General features: G+C 38.1%; 1 protein-coding gene and 2 non-coding genes across 4 annotated transcripts in view; 2 read left to right on the top strand and 1 right to left on the bottom strand.

Moving 5' to 3' along the window:
* The window catches only part of LOC126284262 (uncharacterized), a 160379-nt gene that overhangs the window by 11040 nt on the left and 128383 nt on the right, over positions 1-20956 (bottom strand). The window contains exon 5 of one of the 2 annotated variants that reach the window (XR_007551458.1): positions 1036-1167. Coding sequence is in view for 1 of the 2 variants with exons in the window: in XM_049983071.1 (XP_049839028.1) it covers positions 1161-1167 (7 nt within the window). In the remaining variant the exon portion in view is untranslated. Of the gene's footprint in view, positions 1-27; positions 1168-20956 lie in introns of those variants that run through there. The other variant, XM_049983071.1, reaches the window with a different exon arrangement.
* Positions 8394-8468, top strand: Trnas-aga (transfer RNA serine (anticodon AGA)). The gene has a single exon. It is a non-coding gene; the product is annotated as a tRNA-Ser (tRNA).
* Trnas-uga (transfer RNA serine (anticodon UGA)) lies at positions 8694-8768 on the top strand. Its single transcript has one exon. It is a non-coding gene; the product is annotated as a tRNA-Ser (tRNA).

Genomic DNA, 20956 nt, shown 5'->3' with positions numbered 1-20956 from the left:
GATCACAAAAAATACCAATGGGTGATGTCCGGTTATTCAGAGCATTTAATATTTGATCAGTGAAAGCATATTAAATAATAAAAAACATAATAAATGTATTTTCAATGTCAAAATTGAGTTTTAACAAATTAACAAAGTGTAAAGAAATAAAGTGTATCACATTTCTTTAAATAAATTATCTTTTTTTTATTTTTTTACTATTTTTTAAATGTTGGAACAAAGTAACTCCTGTTCGGGCCTACTTTGGACCACTCACTTATTTTAACACAAATTGAATACAAATCACATGTTGGGACATTGTAACTCCTTACACAACCATCAGGTAATGAAATGACAAAACAGAGTAGCAAAAAAAAATATTTACTTATTTAAATACCTATAAAGAAAATAAAATTTTAGATTTGATTTGTAAAACATGAAAAATCTTTATTTTTATTCTACAGACTTTTTTAATGGTAATTTCTTATACCAACTCAAAATCAGCCATCTCAGGAACATTAAAGTGTCCTTGTTTCATGAGATTGTGAGAGTTGATTTTTTACTTCATGTCAGTCCACTCACAAACAAGAATATCCTTTTTGTCAGGCCACTTCCAGGACTTTTTTGTCTTCCTCATACAGTCTACTGTAGGGCTTGACTCTCCCCCATTATACAGTTTTGTCATCAAACATGGATAGTAGTTTCCTTCACACAAGCCTATAACAAAGTCACCTTCTTTCAAGTTACATTTTAATGATTCTAGGTCCGGAGCCAGTGGTGTTTCCCAATCAGGACCCGGAAAGTTGTTCTTAAAACTCTTTACTGTATGCCCCTGTTTGTCAAGATAGTATTTTATGGAGTATTTTAGATCACGATCAGTGACAAGAAATTCAAATGTAGCTAACTTGTCATAATGAGCTTCAAAGGTTTGTTCTTCTTCTTGACTGAAGACTGTAGGTTGGTCATGTTTTTTTGTAGGTAGGCCTACCGGTACCAGTAACACATAGGTTTTAAGCTTATTTATTATTGCGCTTCTAGTTACGTCGTAATACTGACTTGCACTTCATTGTGTTCTTACTCCACTTTGTATGTCCTTCAAACAAGCTTCCAAGGTCTCAGCAGTATAGTGAGTGTACTTTCTTGAACCTGGCTTTCTCTTGTAGGTCCTCATCATTCTGCGATCAGCAACTGGAACAAAAACAACCAAAATAATATTGCACAACAGTAACATACACAACAATTTTATTAAAAATATTTTTGTTTTCATGTGGAAGATAAAAAAAGTATTTGTAAATTGATGGGGCTATTTTAGTCCAAATTAGGCCTGGTACAAAGTAGTCCTAAAAAACTAGTTTTTATGTGAAGTTTACAAGAAGTTAAACATGTACTGTTTAAAAAAAGAATAAGGAAAAACAATTATCACACATTGCTAATAGATTACGAAGTATGATATTTTGACACTTTCCTTATTTTTACCTTGTTAATTAATTTGTCCACGATGAAAAGTTTGGAGGTAAACTAATCAGAACAAAGCTTTACAAAAAGTCCAGTGTTGCCAATGATAAAAATTTTAGTTACCCAAAACTGTTAAGATACCCTCAAGTAGGGTATAAAATATATTTTAAACCCAAAAATACCAATACATCTTGTCCTGTTTGTTCAGCACAAAAATTTAAATCTCTTTTTTGGTGTTGGCCCAAAGTAACCCTGCAAGGACCAAAGTAAGCCTGGTCAACAGTATCTCCAAGGATATTATACAGCAATGTTTCGTGTTGCTTCTAATAAAAATGCATGTTCCATCATGGGCTGAGGTTATCCTACAGAATAATGAGGGTAGTGTGAATCGTAGTAGTTTTGTAACCAAAAATCTATCACCACTCAAATAATGTTCACTTAAGCATATAACAAAAGCTTCTGTCAAATCATTTGACAAGAGTACTTTTAATTTATGACCTCAGTACATGTCTTGAAATGTATTCTTTCACGTAATTTAATGTTACTACAGTTGCAAACAATGCAAACATAAAAAAGAGACTCTTTCCATACCCTGAATTCAAATTCGTAAAATAGTCAAAAATTTCTACAGTTTTGTATTACATAAAAGATTATCAAACAGTATATGGAACTGAAACTTCCTGGCAGATCAAAACTGTGTGAAGAAACTGAGACTCGAACTCGGCACCTTTGCCTTTCATGGGCAAGTGCTCTGCCATCTGAGCTATCCTAGCACCACTCACGCCCCATCCTCACAGCTTTACTTCTGCCAGTACCTCATCTACTACCTTCCAACCTTCACAGAAGCTTGAGTCTCAGTCTGCACACAGTTTTGATATGCCAGGAAGTTTAATATCAGTGCTCACTCCACTGCAGAGTGAATATCTCATTCCAGTATATGGAACTGTAAACCTAATTTCTGGAAATTATTTGGAGTTATATAAAACAGTTGTTCATTTTGAGTCATTCAAACACTGTGTTCCATAAATCACATCTTGAAGGAGAGCCTTCTTTGGTGGGAAATGTATCAAGTTATACAATATATTATACAAGGAGTAATTAATGAGGCATTCTTTTCCTCATTATTAAATGTTTGAGATGTTTAACCTCTTGCATGATGTCCAACTGAAAACGTGTTGCAAGACTTTTACTGTCTGAGTCCTAGAGAGAGATGCATACAGAAATATTATATTCACTCTTGTAATAATGCAGAAATACCATTAGGAGATACAGGTATCTGCGTGTAAGTGTAAGAATCCCTGTCTTGCAGTGTCTTCTGCAAGATATGTGGTTATAAACTTGACATAATAATCTTTTTGTACACTTCTTTAAAATAAATACTTTTTTGAGTTAAGCTCTAATGCCCTATTAGTTGTACCAAAGGACAGAATTAAATGAAAGCATACAAGCAATTCCATCTGCAGGTCAACACAATGCAAAACAGACAGAACTGATCTTTTTCTGTTAACTTCTCCATGTGCTAGTGCCATCTCAATTTATTATCCATCTGGATTCCCAGAACTTCACATATGGTCCCTCATCCAGTGTCTGTCCACTGATGTCTTCATCTGACACTTCCAAGTCATTTTTATTTGTTTAGCACTGCACAATATAAGGATAATATACAGGACATTATTGGCTGTGAACCAATTATAAGCCTGTTCCAGTATTCTCCTGGCTTTGTCAGGTATGTATGTGCTTGGACCATTTATCAATAAACTTGTGTCATCAGCAAAGGTTACAGTTTCTGAAGAAGTCCAATGTCCCAGGTAAATAATTTATGTAGACAAAGAATATGAGGGTGCCAATTACTGAATCTTATGGTACAGCACGTTTAATGTTTCCCCACTCTGAATTTACAAAGGGAAGGCAATTAATGCCACACACCTTTAGTTTCCCCAGCAGAATTCCATGATTCAAACAATCAAAGGCCTTGGCAAGATCACAGAGAGTGCTGACAGAGTAACTTTTGTTGTTCAGTTCTAGAATTGAGTTGATGAGATCATATACATTTTCTGTAGCAAGGTCTTTACTGAAGCCAAACTGAGTTCTTGTTAAATGGTTGTGCTCAAAAGCATGTTTCAGTATTCCATTGTAAGCTACTTTCTCAAATATTTTTGAATATCTGAGAAGGACTGGACAAGTCTATAACTAGAGATCAGTTGCATATCTCCACTTCTGTATATTGATGTTACTGCTTGAAATACAGTTTCTTTTATCAACTGGACACCATGGCTGCTTTCATGTGATGTTAGCACAACAAACTTGAAATTAGTAAGAAAAGCAAAGTATTTTCAAAGAGTAATGTACTTATTTTTGATGATGAAGCTGTGTTTTTGAGTGTCCCAGGATCAGTTTCAGTTCTGCACAATTCTTGTATTATAGGCTTCATACTATTTGAAATAAAAATCCCAGTCATATAATTCAGTTTATACTGGATTGGGTGTCAACAGGAAGGTGTGTGCAAGTGGCTTCCTGCCGGATGTGGGTGGAGGTGCAAACAATGAAGGCAGCCAACTACTTACAAAAATCCCTTCTCCAACCATCATAAAAAAGATGCAGAGCAGTTTGTCTGCAGCAGACTGCAGACAGCACATGGTGACCCTAGTACCTGAGCACACTGACGCATGCATTCCTTGAGGCAACATATGGCTTTCACTATCTGTGCATTGCAGCGGGTGGCTATTGGCTACATCATGACAGTAGAGAAGTAACCGGGGGCCAGGGAGAGACAGGCTTGCCCCTCGGGACTGACCTGGGTGTTGAACACAGACCCCACAGTCTGAGGAATGGCAGTGCTAAGCTGGCTGAACCACACTGTATGTCACAGACCACTTGGCAGCAGCAGACAGGATGATCACCATTAGGTGGCTCAGCTGTACTGAATGAAAATGGTCTGGCTCCAGCAGTTTAAACACATTTGCCTAGTTCTGCTGATGTGGGCAAGCCAGGTTTCCGTGTTGTGTCAAGGTATCTCAAAAGGGACCAGTGTTCCATGTGCAAATATTGTCACTCAGAAGGAGCTCAATATGAAATTGGCTCAACAGTGCAAGATTTCTGCATCAACAGGTCTCTGTCTGCAGCTGCTAATGGCAAATGGCAGCCTGGTTAAACTCTGGACCATGGTAGAGTTTTGTAACATTACATTTTCTCCCTTCTAAGATCAATCTGGCCCACCATGTTGCTGTTTAATGGTCTAGCTGTATCAGAGGCACTGATATGGCCATCATTGTTCTACATTTTACATTTTCCTGCACCAATTCAGAGTAAACACTTCTTGCATAACTTTCCCCCTTGGCATGTCCTTCTTCCCTTTTTATATTACATACACATCTTACTCTTGTGGTGCTGAAACATACGGTTTCTAGGTTTCCCCTTGATTTTTCCTTTTTGCACAACTTCACCTCACTCGCTGAGATTAAGTCACTTCTTCACTGGTGCCGACATAACTACTATGGATCCACAGGTTGAAGAAAAGTAAGGGTGGGATTTAACCAATTCTACATTTGAAGTGACAGTGCATAGTACTTGTTATTGTTATAGTTACACAGACAGATGATGTGGAAGTTCCTATGATAATAAGTCAGTGGCAGTGTTCAGTCCAGTATATTTTCACATAGTCAAGCAGGTGTTCCATAATTACATGACCACTTTGTGTGGCTGTCATCTGATCCAGTGAAACAAAAAGGACTGGGTCTAGTGTGTCATTTAAGTAAGTTAGATTTTTCCATGGGAGGATCTTGAAGGGTAGGTGCTGTATCCACTGGTGACATAGCCACCAACCAAACAGTTGTGTACTGTGGGTTGGCATAGCTCTGGCCCATTAATAACACTTCCTCTGGAACACAGATGAAAACAGTCTGCAGCAACACACAAATATGCTGGGTTCTTCCACTGGACGGGTAATTAGGTCACTGGCTGACTGCACTGCAGTCAGTTCACACTCCAGGCTTTATACCCACTGTGCCTAGCATTTCCTCCATTAGAGTTCTTCTGCCAACCACGTGTTCTGAACTCTACAGTCTGTCACATGTCCTCTACGTATATTGCTCTATGCTGAATGCACCTAGCAGTCCATCAGCCAAGAGCCCACCACAGCTCTCCTCTTAATGGGACTTTGTTTTTGAAACATCTCTGAGCTTGCCACATCACAGGACAGTGTCATCATGGACTTCGTCCACATGTGAAAATGCTCATCCACCAGCATTGATTACCCTCTAGGACATTCCAGTGCCTCTGTGATTGACTATCAGACTTAACCAAGTAGTGCCAACCCACTTTCCAGGAAACTGTTTATTAGACTCAATAAATTCCCTTATTATTGACGCCTGGGTGCATCAGCCATTATGTGTTGTTCCCCTCAGGCACTTACACTACAGAACGCTGATAGATGTTGTGGTGCTTCGAGAATTTCCGCATAAATTCCATAACCACTCAACCTTCAACCATCTCGAACACATGATATTTTAAAAATAAGTGTGAGAGAACATACATACTGCATGACACGTTTGTGTGTGTGCAGGCTGGAAAGGAGTCACGAGCACAGACGCCATATTGGAAGTAAAAGAAGTAATCTTCTAGTATTCCTTGCTGTTTCAGTGTCTGTGATTATTGTTAAAGAGAAATGAACAGTTGATTATAGGCGTTTGATTGTATTTCATGTGTTGGAAATGCTAGAAGTAAAACATGTTCATAATTGTGTGCTTGCAAAAACTACGCTAAAAAATGTATTTAATCGAATCTAATGCTAGACGAATCAGTTGACTTGCAAACATTCAAATATTTATGTGAGAAGTGGTGAATGGAAACTGAAATATACCAAGGCTAAACTAAAAGTATTCTGTGAGTATCCACTTATTTCAAGAGTAGAAAGAGCAAGAGAAAGAGAGAGAGAGTCTGATAAATTCCCATAACCATCATTATTATTCGGAGAAGGAGGTTTTGGAGATCAACGTACCTGGCTATCCAGAGAAGAAGATAGGCTGTGCATATCAAGTAAGTCAACTGATGTGAGAGAGGTGTGGATTTTGCTTCCAATCCAAAGTCACACCGCTTCTTACCATTGCACAGTGTTAGAATGTGGTGACCAGTGAAAAAGATTCGAAAAAATGGGGAGATATGATGTGTTGCCATAGCAACCAGGCATAACAAGACAAGAGAACTGTTTCCTGGAATTGGATTCGGCCTAAAAGTTCAAATGGTGAAAAGTAATAAATGCAGTAAAAGAGAAGACATAAGAAAGATACAATGCTAAAAGAAAAGAGAGAAGATTCTGATGTACTAGACTAAGAAGAAATATGATGAGAATAATTCATCGAAGAAGATCCGGTGTGGGGAGGAATTGGCTCTCACCCACATCGCGGAGACACAGATGTGGAAACCAGCCTAAGTCCGATGATGCCGGCACCAGTCGCTGATCACTGGTGCTGATTCCACATACGCTCACCGATGCTGAAACCAACATTCGACGCCACTGATTATAGATCCACTCACCAACACAGCTAGAATTCTATGCTGGGTGAGTGTGAAATAAAAACTTAATTACTCTCATAAGAAGTGTTACAAACTACTGTGGGGTGAACTTTTACTGTATAGTTGGTATAAATATAATTATTATTAAATGATCACGAGAGCTAAAGTCTACAGAAGCATGGACAGTATACAATAAGTTGGAGAGAAGTCGGAACCAGCCATGGCTATGAGAATTAATAAAGAAGGGCCTGATTGGTCTGAGTTAGTAAATCTGATCAAAACTTTAAATGCTAAATTAGACGCTCACTTCAAAGCCCAGAGTGAAGCTTTAAGTGCTCATTTCAAAGGTCAATATGCAGCATTAGATGCAATGTCAAAGTAGATGCTCAAAGCAAAAAATCTAGTAATCTGTGCAAAGGCATGGGTGCTTTAAAAACTAAATTTGATGCCAAATGTTGTTGTTGTTGTGGTCTTTAGTCCTGAGACTGGTTTGATACAGCTCTCCATGCTACTCTATCCTGTGCAAGCCTCATCATCTCCCAGTACCCACTGAAACCTACATCCTTCTGAATCTGCGTAGTGTAGTCATCTCTTGGTCTCCCTCAACGATTTTTACCCTCCACGCTGCCCTCCAATACTAAATTGGTGATCCCTTGATGCCTCAGAACATGTCCTACCAACCAATCCCTTCTTCTGGTCAAGTTGTGCCACAAACTTCTCTTCTCCCCAATCCTATTCAATACTTCCTCATTAGTTATGTGATCTACCCATCTAATCTTCAGCATTCTTCTGCAGCACCACATATCGAAAGCTTCTATTCTCTTCTTGTCCAAACTATTTATCGTCCATGTTTCACTTCCATGCATGGCTACACTCCATACAAATACTTTCAGAAATGCAGAATGAGATTTTCACTCTGCAGCGGAGTGTGCGCTGATATGAAACTTCCTGGCAGATTAAAACTGTGTGCCCGACTGAGACTCGAACTCGGGACCTTTGCCTTTCGCGGGCAAGTGCTCTACCAACTGAGCTACCGAAGCACGACTCACGTCCGGTACTCACAGCTTTACTTCTGCCAGTATCCGTCTCCTACCTTCCAAACTTTACAGAAGCTCTTCTGCAAAACTTGCAGTACCGGACGTGAGTCGTGCTTCGGTAGCTCAGTTGGTAGAGCACTTGCCCGCGAAAGGCAAAGGTCCCGAGTTCAAGTCTCGGTCGGGCACACAGTTTTAATCTGCCAGGAAGTTTCATATCAGCGCACACTCCGCTGCAGAGTGAAAATCTCATTCTGGAAACATCCCCCAGGCTGTGGCTAAGCCATGTCTCCGCAATATCCTTTCTTTCAGGAGTGCTAGTTCTGCAAGTTTCGCAGAAGAGCTTCTGTAAAATTTGGAAGGTAGGAGACGGATACTGGCAGAAGTAAAGCTGTGAGTACCGGACGTGAGTCGTGCTTCGGTAGCTCAGTTGGTAGAGCACTTGCCCGAGAAAGGCAAAGGTCCCGAGTTCGAGTCTCGGTCGGGCACACTGTTTTAATCTGCCAGGAAGTTTCATATCAGCGCACACTCCGCTGCAGAGTGAAAATCTCATTCTGGAAACATCCCCTAGGCTGTGGCTAAGCCATGTCTCCGCAATATCCTTTCTTTCAGGAGTGCTAGTTCTGCAAGTTTCGCAGAAGAGCTTCTGTAAAGTTTGGAAGGTAGGAGACGGATACTGGCAGAAGTAAAGCTGTGAGTACCGGACGTGAGTCATGCTTCGGTAGCTCAGTTGGTAGAGCACTTGCCCGTGAAAGGCAAAGGTCCCGAGTTCGAGTCTCGGTCGGGCACACAGTTTTAATCTGCCAGGAAGTTTCACTTTCAGAAATGACTTCCTGACACTTAAATCTATACTCGATGTTAACAAATTTCTCTTCTTCAGAAACGCTTTCCTTGCCATCACCCGTCTACATTTTATATCCTCTCTACTTCGACCATCATCAGTTATTTTGCACCCCAAATAGCAAAACTCCTTTACTACTTTAAGTGTCTCATTTCCTAATCTAATACACTCAACATCACCCGACTTAATTCCACTACATTCCATTATCCTCGTTTTGCTTTTGTTGATGTTCATCTTATATACTCCTTTCAAGACACTATCCATTCCGTTCAACTGCTCTTCCAAGTCCTTTGCTGTCTCTGACAGAATTACAATGTCATCGGCGAACCTCAAAGTTTTTATTTCTTCTCCATGAATTTTAATACCTACTCTGAACTTTTCTTTTGTTTCCTTCACTGCTTGCTCAATATACAGATTAAATAACATCGCGGAGAGGCTAAAACCCTGTCTCACTCCCTTCCCAACCAATGCTTCCCTTTCATGTCCCTCGACTCTTATAACTGCCATCTGGTTTCTGTACAAATTGTAAATAGCCTTTCGCTCCCTGTATTTTACCCCTGCCACCTTCAGAATTTGAAAGAGAGTATTCCAGTCAACATTGTCAAAAGCTTTCTCTAAGTCTACAAATGCTAGAAACGTAGGTTTGCCCTCCCTTAACCTAGCTTCTAAGATAAGTCGTAGGGTCAGTATTGCCTCACGTGTTCCAATATTTCTACAGAATCCAAACGGATCTTCCACGAGGTCGGATTCTACTAGTTTTTCCATTTGTCTGTAAACAATTCATGTTAGTATTTTGCAGCTGTGGCTTATTAAACTGATTGTTTGGTAATTTTCACATCTGTCAACACCTGCTTTCTTTGGGATTGGAATTATTATATTCTTCTTGAAGTCTGAGGGTATTTCGCCTGTCTCATACATCTTGCTCACCAGATGGTAGAGTTTTGTCAGGACTGGGTCTCCCAAGACTGTCAGCAGTTCTAATGGAATGTTGTCTACTCCCGGGGCCTTTTTTCAACTTAGGTGTTTCAGTGCTCTGTCAAACTCTTCACACAGTATCATATCTCCCATTTCATCTTCATCTACATCTTCTTCCATTTCCATAATATTGTCCTCAAGTACATCGCCCCTGTATAGACCCTCTATATACTCCTTCCACCTTTCTGCTTTCCCTCTTTGCTTAGAACTGGGTTTCCATCTGAGCTCTTGATGTTCATACAATTGGTTCTCTTATCTCCAAAGGTCTCTTTAATTTTCCTGTAGGCAGTATCTATCTTACCCATAGTGAGATAAACCTCTACATCCTCACATTTCTCCTCTAGCCATCCCTGCTTAGCCATTTTGCACTTCCTGTCGATCTCATTTTTGAGACATTTGTATGCCTTTTTGCCTGCTTCATTTACTGCATTTTTAAATTTTCTCCTTTCATCAATTAAATTCAATATTTCTTCTGTTACCCAAGGATTTCTACTAGCCCTCGTCTCTTTACCTACTTGATCCTCTGCTGCCTTCACTACTTCATCCCTCAAAGCTATCCATTCTTCATCTACTGTATTTCTTTCCCCCATTCCTGTCATTTGTTCCCTTATGCTCTCCCTGAAACTCTGTACAACCTCTGGTTCTTTCAGTTTATCCAGGTCCCATCTCCTTAATTTCCCACATTTTTGTAGTTTCTTCAGTTTTAATCTACAGGTCATAACCAATAGATTGTGGTCAGAGTCCACATCTGCCCCTGGAAATGTCTTACAACTTAAAACCTGGTTCCTAAATCTCTGTCTTGCCATTATACACTCCTGGAAATTGAAATAAGAACACCGTGAATTCATTGTCCCAGGAAGGGGATGCCAAATGTAATAATGTAGAATCAGAACCTACTGAAAACTTAGAATCTTTGGAAGAAGTGTACACTACTGAATACAATAATGTAAGACAGGGAATGAATACTTTGAAACAGAGTGTAGATCAGCCTAAGGAATTAATACTGATTATTCAATCACAAATTACAGGTGTCAGTATTTTAGTGGATAATGTTGATAAATACTTCAAAGAGAATATATCTAACTTTGATATTATGAATGGATGTAGTTTGGAGGAAACATTTGAACCAATTATAGATCAAAAAGTTACTGAGATTATAATCTCTGGAAACATTTTGACTATTGCTTCTTCCAAACTTAATGATACTAGCGAGGTTATAGATGACATGTGGAAAGAATTCAAGCTTATCCAAAACAAAGTAGAAAAAGTGTATCATCACCTAATGTTGTGTTCCCTAGGGAAGTGGTGACTGTTTTGCAGTGGGGAGACTTTCAAACAAAATTTAACGAGAAGTACTGGTCTGCACTTGCTCATGTGAAGTTAATATCAGATCCATGGGACCTGAACAGAGTCATATATCCCCCAGGGACGTTAACATTCTGTGTTAATGAAGGAAGTGATGACTGTCAGATTGCCAGTTGCTTTCAGTGTTTCTTCAAACTTAGTTTTCATGCACCAAATTCCCTTCAATTCTTAAACTATTCTGTAATCTATTCTTGAATTTTTAAACTATCTTATAATGTTGGTAGTTAGGAAACCAGATATGACTACAAGATTAGGACCAATTTAAGACAATCACAGATGAGCAGTGACCTCTAGACATAAAATGAAATAAATAAAATATTATTTGAGTGAAAGGTATAAAATGATGGTACTATTTAAACCAAGTGATGTCTAGAAGACGTAAACTGAACAGAGTATTTTATGTGTGTATAAAATATAGTGTAAAGTGATTAACTAAACAACTATTTGACTTAAGTGTATAATTTTTATTTTTATAGAACATTTTATACCTTTTATGAGATGTGATGTAAAGGGGAATGTTTGTATTGAGTTTGGAAGGGGTGCGTATTATAAAGCAAGATTTACACTAACTAATAAATCATGGCTAACACAGAACACACACCACACCTTCCAGACAACCCTCACAGACAAGTGTGACTGATTCTTCACCATTTGCCATTCCATAAGGGTTGCTAAGATTTTCTTCGGGGATTTCAAAGGCAAAGGTTAGAATGTCCATTCTGCAGGTGATGTTTAACATCACACCTTTTCTGGCTTCTCACTCAAGTACCGGTGAAGTAGGGATCCTGGGGAAGGGGTGTGGGAAGGGTTCCTGTCTTTGGGACTACCTTCTTTCTCTTCTTTGATCTTAGCAACCATTTCTATTTTTTCATTTCTTACTTCTCTTTTGAGTACCTGCCTATTTATTCCCTCTTTCCATATTCATCTACTTCTATTGCAGAAGTCCTTCTCATTTTTTGTGTTTTCCAGTAACCTATAACTTATTTTATTTAAATAGGCCAAAGAATCAGGCTACACAAACACACATCATCATTCACACAAAGATACACAAGTACGCAAACAATGAAACTAATTAGAAACCTGCTGAGAGGTATGAACTGTCAAGTGTTGTAGGGGGAAGGTGTGTGCACATTGTGAAATATGCACACACTGTTGTTTATTGTGATGATTCTACATTGCACACACACACACACACACACACACACACACACACACACACACACACACACACACACACACACCATCCGCACATACACAGACACAAGCAGACACACACACACACACACACACACACACACACACACACACACACACACACATATATATATATATATATATATATATATATATATATATATATATATATATATATATGAGAACTTCACACATTGTTGTTTATTGTGACAGTTCTACATCACACATGTGTGTTAATAGATTGGAGTTAATTATGATGCTTAATTAAGTAAAGTCAGTGTATCAAATACTCTGATGGAGTGATGAGTCACAGAGTAGTGGGACGTGATCATTAGGTGTAGACATAGTATCTACTAAGAGTTGAATAATATGGGTAGACATAGTATCAACTAAAGATTACAAAACTTGAAAAGTAGAGGAGGTCTCTAGGGTATTAAATGAAGTATTAAGAAGTGATTGTGAAGTGTGAAATAGATTTTAATTTTTTCCAGGAAATATTTAATTATAGTGTACATAAAGATGTATACTAGGGCAATGAACCATGAGGCCTACTTGGGAAGGATAAGGGGGGCACATTTACTGAATATAAAAGGCAGTTAGGCAGACCTAAGAAAGGCTGACCAATACTATGTGGACAGGGACACCAAAAAAGGGATTGACCTGTACTATAGGAGAATAAGAATTAAGAGGGGCGTACTTACCAAAACGGGAGGAGTAAGTGCATTCATAGGGTCAACCCACCTGTAAGATATAGGTACTGATCCTAGGGGAAAAGGACAATATCATGACAGAAGTCACTCATTAAATAGGAATTATGCTGGTAAGTTTGAATTATATATTCCACTAGCATTATTATGTTTTATGTGAGTTTACAAGTACCAAGAAGAACACTTTCATTTGCCCATAGTTCCTCCAGACTGCAAACAGTATATAATTAATGAGGTTATTATGTACTAAAGAAGCAGTACAAAGAATTAGAATAAAGAGTAAAATACTCAAGTGTCATGAACACCTGGAGCTTATGATTTGAAACTCAAAGGTTTAGGCCCCACAAATCCTAGATATAAAAGAATTGACTCCAACATTGAGTAAAATACTCCCTTTTATATTCAAAGTAAAATCAAAAAAGAAAAGCTAAAGATTAAATAAAAGGGTTATGCATGGCTAATAAAAAATGTGGAATTATGAATTGTTATTCTATGTAATACTAATGTACATAACGAGTTTGTATAAAATATCGTGTGTTCGAGCTGAGGGAAGGGATATGTTGTACTTCGAGAATTTCCGCATAAATTCCAGAACCACTCATCATCCTACCATCTCAAACACATGATATTTTAAAAATAAGTGTGAGAGAATGTACATTTGCTGACAATTCAGTTAGTGTCTTTGAGTGCAAGGAGTTTATTCTGACACTGTTATGTATAATTTCACAATGTATGAACAATCTACACAATTGAGGGCTACAGTGTTAAGAAGTGTAGTTGCCACTGAGAAAGGATAAGTGTTTGCCACCCCCCCCCCCCCCTCCCCCCCAAACCCCCCATAAGATTTGATGGTGACTAGTTTCAAAACACATGTCTCCATGTCTCAATGTTCAAACCATTCATATCATAAGTGTACAAAAACTGCACCTATGGTGATGATCAAAGCAGCACTATGGCCAACCCAACAACATTAAACAGACCATATAGACAGAGAGACAATCACACAAATGTGTTTCAGCATGTGGTGTTTTGAGGATACTTAACATTGTCTGATTTCATGTTCTTAGATGTGATCAAGTGGCATTACTGGGAGCAGCTGTAGCCATAATGGAAGACAGTACATCATATTGTGATGTGGTGCAATGGAGCAACAACTCTGGTTTGCTGGTAGGTGACATGCCCCTTCCATCACTGGAGGGTCATTCACATTTCTGGCCCAGTCATCAGCATGTTTGTTTACATTTCTCATCACGCTTTATTCAGTTCACAGTGCCACACTGTGTTATGTGTATCGGCATGAGCAGGTGACTATGATGTCACGGCAGTATTCTGTGCTATGAATTGATAATTTCAGTGCATTCATGTGAAACTAGATCAGTGTGTATGATGTGCTGTGCATAATGAACATAGTTATGGTCTTTAAAGTGCTTCATAAGAATGTGTCTACAAGTGCTAAATATTTAAATGAACATATCAGTCACAGAAGAACCACAAAATACTTGTAATAAACATTTTTCATTTTGATTCTTTGAGTTTTGTTCTCTTAGCTTAAGAGGTAGTATGTCAATCATGTATTAAGATTACATGTTGCAATCTTATTTACATAACAACTTTTTTTCAAATATATTAAGTTATACTTTACTGCTTATCTATATTTTTGCAATACACTATTTACATTTAACAGCAGTGGCATGATGTTTAGGTTTTTTGCTAAACATATGCCAATTTTTTACTTTTTGCAGATGCATATTAGGCAGAAATACATTTTTTTTAGGTTTTGCCAGTTTTCAGTAGGGATCTTTTAAATGTTAGTGACATGTCTTTTTACTGAGATGTAGTGTGGTAAGGTTTTTGCATTTTCATGATATATGAAGTTGCATTGGACCATTATGGTACTATGAGTAGAAGTTTAGATGCATATACATGACAAGTGTAACACAATATTGCTAATTGTTTATTTATTATGATCATTAATTTTTCCAGTCATATTATGTGTACTGCTGCTCAGATTTAATAACATTTTTTGAGAAATAAATTTCAATATTTTTACCATTTTGTTGCAATTTTGAGACTGAACATAGGTTTTCTTTGTAGGTTTATATTTACTTAATTTTTTGCATCATTGTGGATTCTTTTTTATAAGGGGTTCTTTCTCAAGTTTTCTTTCCCTTTTGCTTTATTTTTACATTGGTAGTTTCATTTTCATTCAAATATTGATAAAAAGACTCTTTTTCCATTTATGAGGATATGTGAGATATTTATCTCTGATTATGTACCTGATAGTCCTCCATATGCAATAAATACATAGTCTGCAAAAATATAGCTATCGAGGCATAAGAAATTTGTATCCATTGTCGCAGCTAAGGCCAGTATGTCTTTTTGAGAGCAATATGTCTTTTTGATGGAGAAGAACATCCAATTCTATACTGTAGTTAGGCAGTACCACTCATAACTAAGTGCAAAACGAGAATGAGTTCATGGAACAATGTGATGTGTAATGAAATACATGGAAGCAGCAGACTGTAGTGACATATCACACAGTACTTGATGTGGCAATACTGCTGGTATGGACAGAGAGGGGTGAGATGTAAGCAGCAACCTTGAGTGGTCTACTTTTGTAGACACATTATTAAGTTCAAGAGTGGAGAAAACTTACAAAAACAGTGACACTCATTAGTATCTTTAAATTTAAACTTTACATTTTGAGCTATCGTGGATTTACAAACTTATCCAGAAACAAAAAGAGACAAACAGGATGATCTGAGGTAGAAGGTAGATAGCCTTGCTTGTATGTTAAGCAAACTATGGTACATTGGACTGACAGGTTTAGCCAAAACTGTGTACATCACTTTGATGCAGTGATGCATGCACATGGATTTTTTGAACCAGTGAATGATGATCGCCACTATAAAAGGTTTATTTTCATAATAAATAACATAATGTATTATTTGAATGTATGTTTTATTCATGTGCACATATCATGAAATGAATGGACTGCAATAGACATCTTACCATGTTCACAGTAGCTGCTGTTTGGCTGGTTTATTCCATGTTGTCATATCCTGCCCTGGAGATATGGTGTGAGCCATAGAGGAACAGTGGCGGTGACAATGCCTACTATATAATGGGGAAACTTGGAATCTGTGAAATGATGTTCCAAATGATAAATTATTTTTGTATCAAATTGTTACTGTAAATAAGAGTATAATATCTGATATGTTGTTTTACAGAATGTCTCATAATAGATTGTTTTAGAGGTCCAAACACATGAAAGTCACATGGTGAAAGGTCAGGACTGTACGGTGGATGTTCCAGTATTTCCCATCGAAACTGCTGCAATACTGTCTTCACTGCATTGGCCGTGTGTGGGCGGGCACTATCATACGGGAGGATAATGCCCTTGGACAACATGCCTCCGTGTTTTGACGTGATGGCTTGTCTAAGGTTCTGTAAAGTGGCTTGATAATGCTGGGCATTGATGATGGTGGTTCCCCTTTCCAGAAACTTGACAAGCAGTGGGCCCTCGTTAAAAAAAACCTGACACGTACTTTCTGGTTCAAAATGGTGATACAATGTTTCACCACCTGTGACATTACATGACAGAAAGCCGTATTCCTCCTCATGATAATGTTGCAGATGACTCAAAAACAGCGTCATTCGAGTATTGCACTGTTCGGCAGTCAGTCGGTGGGGAATCTACTGCACACAGATTTTTCAAAAGTTCAAGTGTTGATGCATTATGGTGTGGACAGTGCCCATGCTAATATGAGGTTCCCGATGGATTTCGTCCACAATGATTCAGTTGTCCAGGACTAAAGCATCCACTTCTGCAACTGTTTCTGGTGTGATGACATGATGATCCTGTCCAGGACAAGCATTGTCTACCAGTGACTTGCACCCCTCAAGGAATCATTTGCGCCATTCCACAACACTTGAATGAATCAGATCGTACTCACCGTCGATACATTTCACAGCCTCCAACTCCCTCCACCGCCAAAAATTGAATCACTCCTTGTTGTTCCTGCTTACTCACCTGCATGTTCAGTAGCGGATGATAATTTGTGTGGCCACCTTCTTTTTGGCGTGAAACCACACTGGCACTATGCAACATCAAATGGTGCACACGTGTCATAATAGATGGTGCCACCATAGCCACTGTTACATGGTGCCACCTTACATGTAAGGCAAAGGTAGACACACTGACCAGGTTTCGTTCGAATGAACCTTATAGATACTTTAAATTGCATTTCCTTCTACTGTTCTTAACTATGTGATGACACATGATGACAAAGTGGCACAATATACAAAATGAATGAACTTGAGACATAGCAAGATGGAATTATTCCATTTGCTAACGTTCTTCATAAATATCTATTTCTTTTTATTTTAGTTAGCAAATATTTGTAGGTTACTTTAAATGTCAAAATGCCTATTTTAAAAAAAGCACTCCATCTTCAGGCCACGAATGGCCTACTGGGACCATCTGACCGCTGTGTCATCCTCAGAGGAGGATGCGGATGGGGTCAGCACACCGCTCTCCTGGTCATTATGATGGTATTCTTAACCGAAGCCACTACTATTCAGTCGAGTAGCTGCTCAATTGGCATAATGAGGCTGAGTGCACCCCGAAAAATGGCAACAGCGCAAGGCGGCTAGATGGTCACCCATCCAAGTGCTGGCCATGCCCAGCAGTGCTTAACTTCGGAGATCTCACAGGAACCAGTGTATCCAGTATGGCAAGGCCATTCCATAATTCCTATTTAAGCTATATCTTTTTAAAGTTCCTAATTTTCAGGGTATTGGAGTGCTGATGATTTCATTGGCATATTTTGTTTGCCATAAAATGTTTCCTTTTAAGAGAAAACTGTAATTGAAGTTGTTCCCTTGCTGGGCTATCACGAAAATGTGGTGAATTAACAACCTTTCATTCGTAAAAATACCTAGCTTGTTGGGCAGCCTTAATTTTATGCTTTCCTGAAATCACTTTACATCTTCCAAAAATTCACTGACTATGAAATTATTCATACTTAATTTTTTGCCCCACCAGAAATTACTTTTATTATTTGAGTCTTTAAGCATATTTAACACACAGATTTTATGTTATACTTTTGTTGCCCTAATTTTTCTAAACCATACAGTGCCTTTAGTTGTTGAAATATGCCACTAATTTAAAAAACTGAATAATTTAGCAAAACTATGAACCTCAGAATTTTACATGAAGTTCAGTCAACCACCATGTAGCTATACAGTGTATCAATCAAATACTGTATTTTATAAATATTTAGCATACAGTTAAACAAAATAAATACTTTGTTCAATGGAGTGACACTTCTAATAAATTTGAACCTTGTATTACTATAAAGTTAAATGCAATTACCGATTTCACAAATTATCCATAACCAGAAGCACGTAGTCGGTCTGGGGTTAGCTATGTAACCACCTATATGTTAAGGATCTTTCAGTGAGTTGTACCTGGAGAAAATGAGTCATCAATTAGAATTTTATCAGTTGTGACCTGTGTATCAGAGTCCAATCTTATGTGTAAAAAGTCAGATTCATGTTATCACCAGGTTAACATCTCCATGTCAGTTCATGTAAACATGAGTCTACATGCAACATTCATTCTGATCACACATCATACCACAGTTTGTGTCTAACTATCCCAAAGCTAAATTCTCCATGTAAGTTTGATTAACCTCTAAGCAACAATCACTTTGTCAAAGTATCAGTGATGAGATCTGCATCTAGCCATCTGTTTACTTCAGTGTAACCTCTTTGGACACTTAGTGAGTGATGTGTGTAAATATGGAAAGGAGGGACACTAGTGTTCAACTTTTTACACAGCTGTTGACCAGTTCTTCTGGCACTATCTTAAGTCCATTTTATTCAGTTACTGACTTGGCTAACTTGGTGTTATTTCCTAAAGGAAGAATGGACTGATCAGATGAGTATTACTAATGAGATTCTTACTAAAAAAACAGCTGATTATATGAAAACGTGTAGAGAGAACTGGTCATAACTCAAATGTAATTTAATCTGAATAAATGTGAAAGACTGTCAAAATTAAATCAATGGTGTTTCATCTTTCATTGAAAAGTGAAACCACCAACTACAATAATTTCAGGATATGAGACTTCAGTTCCGTGTGCACAACAGACAATTTGCAGACACACCACAAGCTTAGTACCCTTATACGTGGTGCTCAAAGGTTTTGGAGTTGGCTACAGAAAGGACTCAGTAAAAAAACAAAAACGTTTAAAGACAGTGAAATATAGTGACAATGGCAATAAAACTCTGAACTTGAATGCAAGTGTTATAGCTAGGAACAGTACAGACTACATTATTAGTATAGATAAATCAAAATACTGAGAACCTGATGGTATACTGGGATGAAAAGTAATCAAGGGACTAAAATTCAAAACAAAGTGTGGGTAGATGTTGGGCAGTTGACTTGCAGATGAGCTGTGTTAGGAAGGCTTCAAGTTACACATTAACCAAAAAAACATCAAGAAGCAATCACCATCTTTTAAGACCTTAACCAAAAGAAGCCCAGGACAGTAGCAGCCATATTTGAAGAGATTCAACAGGTGATGATGTGACTAAGATTGAGATGTCAGCACAGCCAGTGAATAAGGTAATATGCAGATCTGAAGATGATGATATAAGATGAAGTACATGCAACAACAGTCAACTCAGAAGAAAGATAAGGAAAAGTGCTTATATTTTCTAGTGTTATTTAAAATAATTTGAAAATGAGTACAGTACAGTAGAAGAGAGTGTGCTTAATGTGGGAAGTAGCAATTAGTAGGGAAAAAGTAATACAGGGTGTAACAAAAAAATCATCCAGTTTGGCGTTTCTATATTTCTAAAACTAATGAACATATACAATGAATTTTGTTTTTTGATGAATGGGAAACTCAAAAAGTTTTTTTCACGCCTTCTCATAGGTATTAAATATCCCCTCCTTGAGATGCATGGCAAATGTCAACGCAGCTTTCAAATTGTTCTCACACTGCAGTGAGCATGTCTTTGAGTTACAGCTTTCACAGGTGCTGTTATGCAATGTCTCAGTTCATTCATTGTTGTTGGTAATGGAGGCACATAAACAGGGTCTTTTATAAGCCCCCACAAGAAATAATCACTTACAGTCAGGTCCGGTGACCTTGGAGGCCAATAATGTAAGGCTGAATCATTTGGTGCAGTGCGACCAATCCTTTGATTTAAGAATTCCTACACTTGCTGACTCCAGTGTGGTGGGGCCCCATCCAGTTGGTAAATGAAGTCATTTGACTCAGTCTCCAACTGCGGGAAAAGAAATTTTTCAAGCACATCAAGATATGTGCTTCCTGTAACAGTGTTTCCAGCAAAGAAAAATGGAACATACACCTTTTCCCATGAAACTGTACAAAGCACATTAAATTTTGGAAATTCCCTCTCACATTGTACAACTTGATGTGGTTGTTCCATATCCATTTACTCACATTATGATGGTTCACCTCTCCATTTAATTGGAATGTTGCCTCATCATTAAACAATAAGCATAGAAGAAAACTGTCATCCTCCATCTTGTGAAGAACAAAATTACAGAACTCCACATATTATTGTTTCTCATCTTCATTAAGAGGTTGCAGTAGCTGAATTTTGTATGATTTCATGTGTAAATATCAACGCAACACATGCCAGATGGACAGTGGGGGCATCTTGAGCTGTCGAGCCACACAAGGAATGGATTTCTGTGGATTCTTTGTAAAACTGTGATGGACACATTCAACATCTGTGTCAGACACTTGGGAACAGCTCAGTGACTTGCTTTTAGATAAACATCCTGTTTTTTTAAATTGTTCATGCCATTGTCTAATGCTCTGTGCTGTAGGAGGATCCACACCATACATTAA

The sequence above is a fragment of the Schistocerca gregaria genome, chromosome 8 (genome assembly GCF_023897955.1).
Source record: "Schistocerca gregaria isolate iqSchGreg1 chromosome 8, iqSchGreg1.2, whole genome shotgun sequence".
Classification (NCBI taxonomy): domain Eukaryota; kingdom Metazoa; phylum Arthropoda; class Insecta; order Orthoptera; family Acrididae; genus Schistocerca; species Schistocerca gregaria.
The sequence above is the reverse complement of the archived record's forward strand: the minus strand, read 5'-3'. Positions and strand labels throughout refer to the sequence as shown.